Source organism: Drosophila willistoni, unplaced genomic scaffold, assembly GCF_018902025.1.
Source record: "Drosophila willistoni isolate 14030-0811.24 unplaced genomic scaffold, UCI_dwil_1.1 Seg528, whole genome shotgun sequence".
NCBI lineage: Eukaryota > Metazoa > Arthropoda > Insecta > Diptera > Drosophilidae > Drosophila > Drosophila willistoni.
Genome location: NW_025814455.1, coordinates 500,061 through 514,238, shown reverse-complemented (window position 1 = coordinate 514,238; position 14,178 = coordinate 500,061). Strand labels below are relative to the sequence as shown.

General features: G+C 36.8%; 1 protein-coding gene across 1 annotated transcript in view; it reads right to left on the bottom strand.

Moving 5' to 3' along the window:
* Positions 1-14,178, bottom strand: part of LOC26529665 (dipeptidyl peptidase 4) — a 146,383-nt gene that overhangs the window by 64,575 nt on the left and 67,630 nt on the right. The window contains exons 4-5 of the mRNA XM_047013024.1: positions 4,000-4,294; positions 3,810-3,942 (exon numbers count right to left, since the gene is read on the bottom strand). Of these exons, the coding sequence (XP_046868980.1) occupies positions 3,810-3,942; positions 4,000-4,294 (428 nt within the window). The remainder of the gene's footprint in view (positions 1-3,809; positions 3,943-3,999; positions 4,295-14,178) is intronic.

Genomic DNA, 14,178 nt, shown 5'->3' with positions numbered 1-14,178 from the left:
AGAAATACCATTTATAGGTAATATTTTACTAACTGAATCGTAGTTTTATTATTATTCTGCCCACTCAATGGTAGGTATAAATGTTATGATCGTCTTTGTAGTATAATCCTGTAGAGTAGAGGGCCAAGTGAAGAGGCAGATAGATTCGTAAAGATAAGGTGAGAAAAGTTGTTCAGAACGCGATAGTGTAGGGAGGAGTTAGTGCAACATCTACTGGGATAAATAGGAAAGAAGCCTTTGGGCCAATGTTAAGGAACAAAAAAAAAATCTAGAAAATCAGGCGAAATTACTTTAGTTTTGCTCAGCTTATGAAAAAACAGAGCGCAACGAACAAGTACAAATTCCGTTCTAAAGAGAAGGGAGAATTATAAGAAGAAGACTGCCTGAATAAGGAGAAATGCCAATTCCCAGAAGCTGCCTTCCTATTCACTAATCTTGTCCTTATCCGCAGAGAATATTTCTGATTGCAACGCTCGAAACCTTTTCCTGACCACTGTAAGCCGGGGCATACGATAAAAATGCTAATAAAACACATCTTTTATGTCAGGGATGCACAGTGGTTGCGCTTGTATGGAGTGAGCGGCCAAAAATACTTCTAGTAGAGATATCGAGCTAAAATTTTTACTGAAAGGTCTATAAAAGATTGTAACTATAATATATAAAAATGGATAGATTTGGACAATCGCACTCCCATCTGTTCACCCACTTCCATCCAAAGAAAATATTTATTTTTGTTTTTATTGTAAAGTTTATTTTTTAAACTGTGTCTTCTAATAAATCTATAGTAGACCTTAATAGCATGGACCTTTGTTTATTAGTTAGTTTTCTGATTCCTGAAATTAAAGGATCTGAGCTTAAAAGTAATCTGTTCATTAAATCTGTATTCGTTATTACTCTTGATAGTTTTTGGGTGTGCTTCAATCTAAATATTTTAATGTCTTTATTTCTCGCCTCTGCGGCTTCTTCAGAAAGCTCTCCGATTGGTACCAAGCAATGCTTTATTACTTCAGAGCCGTGTATTAATACCTTATGGACAGTCGGAGGAAGATAATACCAAGAATATTCATCGACAAGCAGCTTAGCGGTTTCAAAGGCATAGTCCCTGAACTTCTCTGCATTTATTTTGTGTCCTGAAGACATGGCCTGAAGAATTGTTGAACATCTTAGAATTAAAGCCTCATCGAGACCCGTAATTTTGGCAGATTCATGTGGATTGGTGAAAAACTTTCTTGCTGTGTTGCCATCATTAGAAGTTCCACTTCCACCAGCTTTTGGCTTGTCGACTATTAAGCCCATTAAATTTCGAAAGTCAGACTGAATTTGTTGTTTCCTTTTTAGAAGCATCTGCTTTCCCTCATGAGTGCGAATTTGCCAGGCTTTTTGGTCTAGCCGATACGAAATATGAAGAAAATATTCGAAAAAACGCATATATGAATGTAATGGGGAGAGTCCAAATCTATAGCGTTCATCCCGTACTGATTTTTCGATGCATTTATCCAAATCATTCATTTCCGTAGGCTTTGCCCCGCATATATAACATTTTGCTGAAGATGTTTGGTTTAAAGCATTACATATCTTTCCATCCACCATAGTGAGCTGCAGTGAGTGATTTATTTTTATCTTTTTATTTTCGCTCTCCAATGTTGTGGGCCGAAGCATGTCAATTTTATCATTAAAATATTTTTCTTCATCGATTGACAACTGCGTTATTTCCTTTTTAAATTGAAATCGAATGGGCCTACAAAAACGAGTCGATGACGGTCGTGGATTCTTCCAAATAATTTTAGACTCATCCGATTCACTTATTAGTCTGAGAGGTACGTACGAGGTTACAAACAAACTGCTATCTGATAAATCAATGTCTGTAACCTTTTGTTTGTACTCAGCTTGCCCAGTGCTTCCATCGAATCCCCACTTCCCAATCAGAATCAGGTTATTGGCCGAATCGTCCTTTATATTTTGAATAACTTCAGTCTGAAGTTGCATAATGCGAGAGGCAGTGTGATCCAGCAAGCTCTGAAGTTCAACTTCAGCATGGGATTCGGTCACCATAATTTCCTTAGGATAGCCTTTGCTTTTGGCACTCAAAATTTTTTCATAACTGGGCAATAAATCGCTTGAAGTTTTCGAGTTTACAAATCCACGAATTAGCATGTATTGGTGTTTTGTTAAGTTTGTTTCCATGAAAAGCGATAAAACTTCATCAATATTTGCTTCCGAACATACTGCATTCGATGGAAAACTGGTACGCAAAAGCGAAGCAGCAGACTCATCATGTTTTACCAGCTCGGCTATTCTTCGTCGTTTAGTCCTTTGAAAAGACTCCATGAAATCTTTTTTCGGCCTTTCACGCTCAGTTTCTTTTTCTTTTGATTCAGATATTTTGTGGGCACAGCACAATGAAATACATTCCTTCTCATTCAGCCAATGACTTTGAAATGGACCACTAAAGATCTCGTTCGATTGTACTTTTGCCAAAAAGTTACAATTCTTTTGCATATATATGAAATTCGTCTTGATAAATCGTCCAGTTCGGTAACATAGCCGTTTTTTTCAATTTCTCCGTGTACAATATCATTTAATGCCTTAAATTTTTGTGCATGGTCACCTTTTTCTGTACACCAAAGATCAAAAATGTATAGGCGTGGAAAAATACACTTATACAAATTGTCTGCCAAAAAAAAATTTAAATGAAAAACCAAGTAAAAAAAATAATAATTAATTAAAAAAGAAATGAATGATTTAACAAAGTCATAGACACCAAAAATCGACGTAGACAAAACAAAAACAAATGCACGATACACAAAACAGATGTTTAGCAGGGCCAGCTGACCACGAAAAACGTAAGGCGTCGCCACGACGCGCCGTCACTTTATTTACGTTTATACACACATTGGCAGATGTTGGCATCTAAGCTTAACATATTTATTACCTTAAAACTCAGACAATTACAATGACATACAACTCAGTTGTGGAATTTTGTGGGAACACAACTAAAACTCCACCTAAACATGAAAAAGACGTTCTCAAAACACATAAAAAATATTAAATCAAATTAATTAATTTCACAAGAACAATTTAATAAGTTGGTTAATATTTTATATTAGAATTTAAAGTAAATACCTTGAACTTCAAAATCCATGCTAATTAATTAACTTTGTAACACTTAAGCTGATGTCTGACCACTTTGAATTGTAGCTTTGATTTGAAAAAAGCTCACTCAATGCATCAGCTTTGCAAAAATGTACACGTGTTCGCGATTTCAAATCTATTTTTAGACAATACAGTTACAAATCCAGAAAAAACCGGTTTACCATCAAGAAGTTTGGACATTTACGAGACAATTTGTGTGCATTTTGTTCAAAAAGCTTGTGATGGATTTTTCGATTTTTGGCCTATGAGCGCAACCACTGTGGGATGGTTGGGTGCGAATTTAACTTAACATTTTTTTATTAGTTACATAAATGCTTTTCTTCCTTATAATTTGATGCATGTTTTTAGTTTAAGCTGAATTTTATAAATTATATAAATAAATAACAAAAATTATGCGTTGTTTATCTAATTTACATACACAGCAGGCTAATAGCTCAATTACTTCAAAAAGCAACAGCGATGAAAAAAAAAACTGTCTTGAATAATGTTAGCACCTCTGCATCATATAAAATATTAATACTACGAACCAACAAGACGCGTAAACTGACAAAGTATCCAAAATATTCAAAATGTTATTTCTAGAATCTTTGGTTTCAAGAAAAAACTACAAAATTTTCAAAATAAAGGTGAGCTAAACTGTAAATGTATTTACGTACTTCAGAACAAGTCCAATTCTGATCTTTAGAACATGTTGCAATCACGCTATAATTTTGCGATCGTGCCATATAAACCACGGATACTTGACGATTGGTATCAGATACCCATCCAGCAGAGGTGAGGTAATAGTCCCTGAAAAACAAATAATATTAATACTCTACAATTTATTATAAGGTCTAATTAACTTACTGCCCAATTATAGATTGAGGTGGCGTTAATTTAATTTTCTGTGTCGAGGCCAAATGGGATATGTCTACTACCCAAAGCTGAACTTCTGGATTGGCAGTGCCTGGAGTAGGATAACGAACATTTTTTGTTTCAGGAAAAGAACTTCCTGAGCTCATACCACTACCAGCTATTATCGCTCCAGATGACAACCACGGGTACGTCATCATACCTACATGAGTATCATTAAACAGAGCAAACATAAAGTGAGTTCCATCAGCAGAGGGCCATATAGCTTCTGGGTTCTCGAAAATTTCTTCTGCAAAAATGAAAAAAGAAAAAGTTTTATTTATTTTTATACTATTGGTCAAAAAATTGTAAAATTGGTCAGATATTTTTAACGCAGAAATGGAGCCCCCATAAAGTATATATATTCTTGATCAACATGAGATCTAATGTCCGTCTGCCCGTTGTGCGTGTGCGTTTTAATCAGCTATCTCAATAGCTAACTGGATGAAACTATTTCAGCATGTTATAACCTGGGTGAGATGAAGTATGAAAATCATCCGGATCAGACCACTAGATCACATAGTGATAGATAACCCAGAAGGCCGGGGCTAACTTCGACAGCGTCAAAGTTGGTATATCCTTGCAAGTTTTTTTTACTCTTTCCCTACCTATAGCCGTCAAAGCGACAAAACGTTTTATCTAAATGTGTAATGTTTGCGAAATAACGGTCTACAATCTTAGCATAGGAAATAACGAAGTTATTGATCAAAGTCATTGATTAACACCGATTGATCTTATGGAAACTATATGATATATCACCCGAGTATAGTATCCGAGATATTCCGTCTGTCCGTCCGTCCCTCCGTCTGGATCAACGCAAACTCCTCCTAGACCGTAAGTGCTACACAGTTAAAAATTTGCATGTAGGCTTATATATACTGTGTAATAAGTGTATACCTCGGATATATCATATTGCTCCCATACAAACGGCAAAGACACAAACAGTGACTTTTCTCAATAACATTTCTGAGCTATTGTGGTACAATTTAGTATTGGTGAGTTTATTACATTTGTAAAGGACTGTGCCAAATTTGATCAAGATCGGGTGACTATATCATATGGGAGCTACCCGTAGAAACGATCGGTCGAAAACAGTTACATTGTAAATAACTTCGTTACTTTTTGCGCGATTGCTTTTAAATTAATCACTTGTCAGTTTTATATATCTTTTAATGACTGTGCTAAATTTGATCAAGATCAGGGGACTATATCATATTGCTCCCATAGGAACGATCGGTGGTTAACAGTGGTCAATAATCAATAACTTCGTTATTTGCTATGCTAAGATTGTAGGCCGTTCATTTGCAAACATTAGACTTTTTGGATAAAACTTTTTCCACTTTTTACGGCTATAGGTAAAGAAAGAGTAATAAAAACTTGTAGTGATAACATTGACGCCATCGCCTGGACAGTGCTGTACATTAATTTGGTGGGGATCGTGGGTAAAGGCGAAACTATGTAGTTTGACGTTTTTGAAAATCTAGTCTGAAGGCTGCTATTAATGTGGAAAACAAGGCTATGTGCATCTCCAGAGATTAATTCTAAAGAAAGGCATTAAAGGTCAAAGACTTCATGACACTAGTAGCATAATTCTGCATGGGGATTCGAACCCCTCACTTAACATTGTATCTTGGTGAAGGCAACTGACCATTCTTCGATATATGTAGTCCTGTATTTCCTTCTATTCTTTCCTTAACTCTTCTAAAAGAATCCTTGATCTTGTTTTTGTCTCTGATCCCACTGTTAGTGCTGTATCCCGAACACAGCCCCTAGTGAAACCTGAAGATCCTTATCACCCTACCATTGAACTTACTATTTCTTACAATTCCGTTACTAATTCATTTAATAACATCGCAAATTCTCGTCGTAGATGTTTTCGTAAAACAAATTTCAATCTTCTCAATAGCCTTATTTTCTCTTTTGATTGGTCATTTCTTTTTGAGTTCTCTATTACATCGTCTCCCATTTAACTTTCGACTACACCATCTTCTTGTCCCTCTTTATGCTCTTCTTTTCAGATTGAAGTACCCATTACAAGCCCTGGTGTACCTCATTCTATCCCTCACGGGAACTCTGATCAATCACAGGATCATGCTAGCTCTCAATCACTTGCGGATCCCAATGCTCCTCCGCCTCCACTAACTGTAGTGCCCCATCGCAATTATTTATTTCTAGGCTTGCTCCTGATACTTCTGAGTCGTCTGTGGCAGCTTACATTAGTAATATATGCCCTGCTAAAGTTTTAATTCAAAAGTTTAAGTTTTCTAGGCCTCGCGAAATATCCTTTTTTAAAATTACAGTACCTAATGAGTATTTCTCAGCTATGGTTGACACTAATTTCTGGCCAGAGGGCCTAGTTGTACACGAGTTTGCGCCCAATAAGCGCTCCCGTCCATTGCCTGTCCACCTTCCTAATTTATCTTCTGCTTCAAAAAACTAATAACGTCTAGTTTTTACATTCATTATCAAAATGTAAGAGGACTTCTTACCAAGCTCTCGAACCTGTTCTGTGATAGCCAAACCTTAGCTTAGCTTTCTCTGAAACTTGGCTTAACTCCTCTGTTTTGGATAATGAAATTCTTTCTAATAACTTTATTTCTTATAGGCTTGATCGTGTTGGTCGTCGCGGCGGTGGAGTACTTATTGCTGTCAACTCGAATCTGTGTTCAAGTGTTGTGCCGATTGAACTGCCCTTAGATGTTGAGTTTATTTGCGTCGAAATTACATGTTCCAACTTTAGCTTATATATTTCTTGTTCATATATTCCTCCAGCTTCTGATATAAAGACCTATATTTGCAAACTATTTTTAATCGTCTTAAAGATCGCGATTTCCTTATAGTTTTAGGTGATTTCAACTTGCCTAATATTTCTTGGCTTGTTGATGATAATCTATCTTTTTTAATTCCTTCATCACAACATGTTTTTTTTGATAGCCTACTTGAATGTCCGCTATATCAGTTGAATTCTTTCCTTAACTCTTCTAAAAGAATCCTTGATCTTGTTTTTGTCTCTGATCCCACTGTTAGTGCTGTATCCCGAACACAGCCCCTAGTGAAAGCTGAAGATCCCTATCACCCTACCATTGAACTTACTATTTCTTACAATTCCGTTACTAATTCATTTAATAACATCGCAAATTCTCGTCGTAGATGTTTTCGTAAAACAAATTTCAATCTTCCTCATAGCCTTATTTCTTCTTTTGATTGGTCATTCCTATTTGAGTGCTGCGATATAGATCGTGCAGTGAAGTTTTTCTACTCTGCTCTTAATTCTCTAATTGATAAATGCGTTCCTTATGTGAATGTCTTTACCGTCTCCAGCGCGCCAGTCTGGTTCACACGTAGGCTCTCTAATCTCCGTAACATTAAATCGAGATATTTTAAAAGATTTAAAAAAACTGGTTCGAGACTTGACTATTCAAATTACTGTATAGCCAAATCTCAATTTTGTCTTTTAAACACTCAATGCTAGGGTTAAATTTTATAAGAACCCCAAAAGATTTTATAATTTTGTTAATTCCAAAAGACGCTCTAATGTACTACCTTCCACCTTCAGACTTAATGACCAGACTGCTAATAATGATTCAGATATTGCAGATCTGTTTGCTAAATTCTTTCAGTCGACTTATTCTACTACTGTTTCGGAATCCACACCCTATCCCTTTTCAATCCCACATTTAAATTGTATGTTTTTTCCTAGTATTACTGAAGACTGTATTATCTCTAGCTTGTCATCTATGACGCCTTCCTTCGTTCCCGGTCCTGATAATATACCTAGTTGCATCCTTAAAATGTGGTTATTCTTTAGATCAAGTGAGACTTGTACCTTTCTCGATATTTGGAAGGAGTCTTTTATTATTCCGCTTTTTAAAAAGGGTAGCAAATCGGATGTTTCTAACTACCGTGGCATTGCCAAACTTTCGGCAATACCAAAGCTGTTTGAGAAAATTATTACGTCTTCCCTTCAACACCTATCCAGATTCACTATTTCTCCTTGTCAGCATGACTTCATGAAAGGTCGTTCGTCGCTTACTAACCTTTTAGAATTGACTACCCTTGTACACCATGGCTTCCGTAAAAAGTGTCAAACTGATGTTATTTATACTGACTTTAGTAAGGCTTTCGATACGGTTGATCATTCTATGCTTCTCGCGAAACTTAACATAATGGGTTTTCCCCAAAACTGTTGGCTTGGTTAAAGTAGTATCTTATTGGCAGAACCCAAAAGGTGTCTTTTCGTTATTCGATATCTAAAACTGTTCGAGTTACGTCAGGTGTACCCCAAGGCAGTCATCTGGGCCCCCTGTTATTTACACTGTTTATAAATGATTTGCCTTTGGCCATGGCTCATTCACGCGTGCTCATGTTTGCGGATGACGTGAAGATTTTTTATTCCTATAATGATCCTTCTTTCCAACGGTACTTGCAATCAGATCTCGATGCGTTCTGTGATTGGTGCCACGTTAATAAATTACACCTTAATGCCTCTAAGTGTTCTTTTATGACTTTCAATCGTTTATCTCCGTTCCTAGCTCATTACTCTGTTAAGTCTGTTCTGTTAGATTGTGTACCATCATTCAAAGAATTAGGCGTGATGTTTGACCCAAAACTTTCATTTAATGTTCATATTTCTTCTATTGTCAATAGAGCATGCAGCCTTCTTGGCTTCATTAAACGTTGGGCCAAAGAATTTGATGATCCCTATGTAACAAAGGTTTTATACACTTCGTTAGTTCGCCCTACTCTAGAATATTGCTCGCCAGTGTGGAATGCGCAATATGATGTTCACCAGCGTAGTATTGAATCGGTACAGAAGCAATTCCTTAAGTTTGCGTTACGCGGTCTTAATTGGGACCCGAGTCTTCGCCTTCATTTCTACTAATTTACTAGATACGCTATATTTTTGTGTTCCCTCACGTCGGACCAGAAACTTTTTTCCTATTCACCTTATTAGATGTCTGACTAACTACTCTCTTCATGAACCTTTTCGTGTTCTTTGCCAATCTTTTAACAACCTTTCTCACCTAATTTCTCCTCATCTTTCTGTCACTTCTCTTCGCGCTATACTTTTTAATCATCTACAGCCAAACCAATAATAATATTCTGGACTTGGATTGGCTGCAACTCATCCCTGACCACATTGGCTGTGAATCGGGGCATAGCTGGCACCTTATGCAAATAAAACACCTCCACCGGGTCGTGGATGTTTAGTTGTGTATATAGCTAAGCTATCTTTTTCAATTAATTATTATCTGTCTTTAGCTTAAGCTTTTTCGTCGACTGCTGTTAGTTGACGTAAATAAATAAATAAACAAATAAATGAGTGCTGCGATATAGATTGTGCAGTGAAGTTTTTCTACTCTGCTCTTAATTCTCTAATCGATAAATGCGTTCCTTATTTGAATGTCTCTACCGTCTCCAGCGCGCCAGTCTGGTTCACAAGTAGGCTCTCTAATCTCCGTAACATTAAATCCAGATATTTTAAAAGATTTACTGTATAGCCAAATCTCAATTTTGTTTTTTAAACACTCAATGCTACAATAATTATATCGTTCGCAGTAAGGTTGAATTTTATAAGAACCCCAAAAGATTTTATAATTTTGTTAATTCCAAAAGACGCTCTAATGTACTACCTTGCACCTTCAGACTTAATGACCAGACTGCTAATAATAATTCAGATATTGCAGATCTGTTTGCTAAATTCTTTCAGTCGACTTATTCTACTATTGTTTCGGAACCCACACCCTATCCCTTTTCAATCCCACATTTAAATTGTATGTTTTTTCCTAGTATTACTGAAGACTGTATTATCTCTAGCTTGTCATCTATGACGCCTTCCTTCGTTCCCGGTCCTGATAATATACCTAGTTGCATCCTTAAAATGTGTTCGAATTCCCTATCTAAGCCTTTATCTCGGTTATTCTTTATATCAAGTGAGACTTGTACCTTTCTCGATATTTGGAAGGAGTCTTTTATTATTCCGCTTTTTAAAAAGGGTAGCAAATCGGATATTTCTAACTACCGTGGCATTGCCAAACTTTCGGCAATACTTAAGCTGTTTGAGAAAATTATTACGTCTTCCCTTTAACACCTATCCAGATCCACTATTTCTCCTTGTCAGCATGGCTTCATGAAAGGTCGTTCGTCGCTTACTAACCTTTTAGAATTGACTACCCTTGTACACCATGGCTTCCGTAAAAAAGGGTCAAACTGATGTTATTTATACTGACTTTAGTAAGGCTTTCGATACGGTTGATCATTCTATGCTTCTCGCGAAACTTAACATAATGGGTTTTCCCCAAAACTGTTGGCTTGGTTAAAGTCGTATCTTATTGGCAGAACCCAAAAGGTGTCTTTTCGTTCCTCGATTTCGAGTTACGTCAGGTGTACCCCAAGGCAGTTATCTGGGCATACTGTCACATTGTTTATAAATGATTTGCCTTTGGCCTTGGCTCATTCACGCGTGCTCATGTTTGCGGATGACGTCAAGATTTGTTATTCCTATAATGATCCTTCTTTCCAACAGTACTTGCAATCAGATCTCGATGCGTTCTGTGATTGATGCCACGTTAATAAATTACACCTTAATGCCTCTAAGTGTTCTTTTATGACTTTCAGACGTTTGTCTCCGTGCCTAGCTCATTACTCTGTTAAGTCTGTTCTGTTAGATTGTGTACCATCATTCAAAGACTTCGGCATTATTTTTGACCCAAAACTTGCATTAAATGTTCATATTTCTCCAATTATCAATAGAGCATGCAGTCTTCTTGGCTTCATTAAACGTTGATCCAAAGAATTTGATGATCCCTATGTAACAAAGGTTTTATACACTTCGTTAGTTCGCCCTACTCTCGAATATTGCTCGCCAGTGTGGAACCCGCAATATGATGTTCACCAGCGTAGTATTGAACCGGTACAGAAGCAATTTCTTAAGTTTGCGTTACGCGGTCTTAATTGGGATCCGAGTCTTCGCCTACCTTCTTCTTCTAGCAGACTTCTTCTTATTAATCTTCCTTCACTTTAAAACCGTAGCCTCGTTTTTGGCATTCTCTTTCTCCATAAACTAGTTAACGGCGAAGTCATTTCTACTAATTTACTAGATACGCTATATTTTTGTGTTCCCTCACGTCGGACCAGAAACTTTTTTCCTATTCACCTTAGTATATGTCTGACTAACTACTCTCTTCATGAACCTTTTCGAGTTCTTTGCCTATTTTTTTACAACCTTTCTCAACTCATTTCTCCTCATCTTCTTGTCACTTCTCTTCGCGCTATACTTTTTAATCATCTACAGCGAAACCAATAAAAATATTCTAGACTTGGATTGCATCAAAAATTTATTCTTTTATTCTATTCTTGCAAGTTACAAGAGGAGAATGAGAGGAGTAGATTTGGCCGACATGCTAATAGAGCATACAAGGTCAACAACCGTTCAAAGAAGTGCTTAATGCCAATATTTTGCTCGAAAAAGGAGTCGAATATCGAATGTTGACAGCTCGCGTTAATAGTGTGCTTGGTGAAAAGGGAAATTTCATTTGCAAATGTCAAAATGCCTTAAGTACAAAGTACACCCATGTTGTAATAATAAAGAAAAGCGTTTTTCAAATAAATAAGAATAACTAAAACGTGCTCCAAAGAAAAAGTTGGCTACTTTTGCATACCACCATTGCTCCACATTGCTGAGGAGAAATTTTAGACAGCGCCCAAACCAGTTTAGTTAAAAAAGTTGTGGGCGATGGCGATACACTTACGACTAATACCTAATTGTTGTCTGGAAGCTGAAGGACAAGCCCAAGCTCATTACGCCTAGCTCATGCTCAGTAACAGACAATCCAGAAAGGTCAGTGCATTTTAAAATTCTAAGATTTTCATAGGAGCCAGGAGTGATAATCAACACTATCGGAATTTTTGTAAGTAGGTGGAGAACAATTAACAATGAAAACCAATTAAAATTAAAAGGCAACAAGAAATTGAAATGTAATCGAAGAGAAGAAAAAAATGTAAAAAAAATAAACAGCATGGAGATAATTATATATTGTTTAATATTAAACATCGTGTTCATCTTAAGTGGATGATCAGATGAACTAAAGAATATATATATAATACAGCTATACTTAGCAACAAACAACTAAGCTAGCATACGACTAAACTTATAATTTTAAACTAGGCAAGAATATGACAATGACAGGATGTGAAGTAGTCGTCGCCAAGCCCAAAAAAAATATAAATTCTCAACCCCCGGAAACGTGGCTTGGATCTCACTAGAACAAGATTTTCTAACAACAATTGTCACCATAGAGGCAAAGATTGCTTTTACAAACTCCGCACTATTGTAAATAAAATCAGTTCATATTTGGAATTCATTAAATGAAGATTGGGTTTTTGTGCTTCTTCCTGCCAACCCTGCTCTTTTTTGATTCTTCGAAAAACTCTGTAATTTCCCCCAAAAAGTACTAAGAGACTCATATATTGGATAAGCTCCTTAAAGTCTGAAATCTTATGCTAGTGCAAATGCTGAGCTAGATAAAAGTGGCAGGTGTTTCCACCTGGTGTTAGTCAAGAGATCATTAAAAGGTTGGCTGTTATCTTGAATGTTATAAATTGCAAGGAAATGGTAAATGGTGAAAAATTTGCCGAATATACTTCAAAAACCGCTCAACTTTTGACTGAATTGTATCTGCAAAAAAAACTTACCCCAACGGTACATAGGATTTTGGCTCACTGAAGGGATTTAATAGAATATCAATGTTTACCAACTGGAGAGCTAATCTAACCAGATTAATAATTATTTTGATAAAAATCAGCAAATTTTCAAAATTACCGTAATGAAAGTTTCCAAAAAAATGTTTTTTTCATTTTTTGTAATTATGTTAGAAAACCGAATTAAAGGGATAGTATTGCACAGAGTGGCGGCCCTAATCCTCCTTCCGACAATGACCCTATGTCACCAAATGTTCAGCAGCTAATATCGTTTAGGACTCCGGCTTTGGCCGGTGTGGAGTCTCTTCCCATATCCCGTGGAGGCAGTATCCTACCTACTAACACGATATCTGTTGTAGAGTCCGAACCGTGCGGGGAAACATCCGTTCCCAGAAATATTGCTGCTTCCCTAACTCAAATAAATCCTGTCCGGAATAGTCGTGACAGATCACTAGATTTGGTATTTGTGTTGGGTTCTTCCAACTGCGATGTTTCCAGGACTGATCCCTTACTTATCCCTGAATACAACTTTCATCCAACTCTGGATGTAACCATTGACATTCCTTTTAGGGTTATATCTCGAAATAATATCGAGACGATATATAACTCGATGGCTCCTCCGATGTTTTCGCCAGACAAACTTTACTAAACTTAAAATTGGTCATATCTGTATACCTGCACGGATTTGGACTCAGCCATTTCTGTCTTCTATAAAACTCTTGAATCGTTCTTCGATGTTCGTGTCCCGCGTGTGATCCAAGAATGGTCTAATAGACCTCCCTGGTTCTCACGTGAGTTATGTAACTTGAGGATCAAGATGCTATTAAAGATTTTGCTCGATCAAATTTTATGGTGCTGAATTCACATTGCTACAAGGATTATCTTCAGCGATGTAAACTTAGGTTTTCTCGCGATCCTAAGCAATTTTATAAATTTGTAAATGTTAAACGTAAGACATCGGTGCACCCGTCTTACTTGTCAAAAACAATAAAGCTGATCAGGCAATTGCCGACATGCTTGCTGATTTTTTCAAAACAACTTATTCCTCTTCGATTTATCAAGCAAATCCTCCTTATCCTCATCACTTACAATCGCCTAATTGCATTTTAGACCCTGTGTTTGATGAAAGTTCGGTTCTTAGCGTGCTCAGTTCCGTCAAACCAATATATGCACCTGGCCCTGATGGAATACCAGGCTGCGTATTAAGGTTTTGCGCGGAGGCCCTATGTAAGCCAATACTTAAGTTGTTTACACTGTCCGTCACATCTTCCGCCTTCCCGCCTATCTGGAAGGAATCATTTATTATTCCTCTTCATAAAAAGGGGAAAAAGTCCGAAGCCTCCAATTATAGGGGTATTTCTAAATCGTCTGCCATACCCATAGCATTTGAGAAAATAATGACATCTCAATTGCTTCATTTTTGTAGCTCTATTA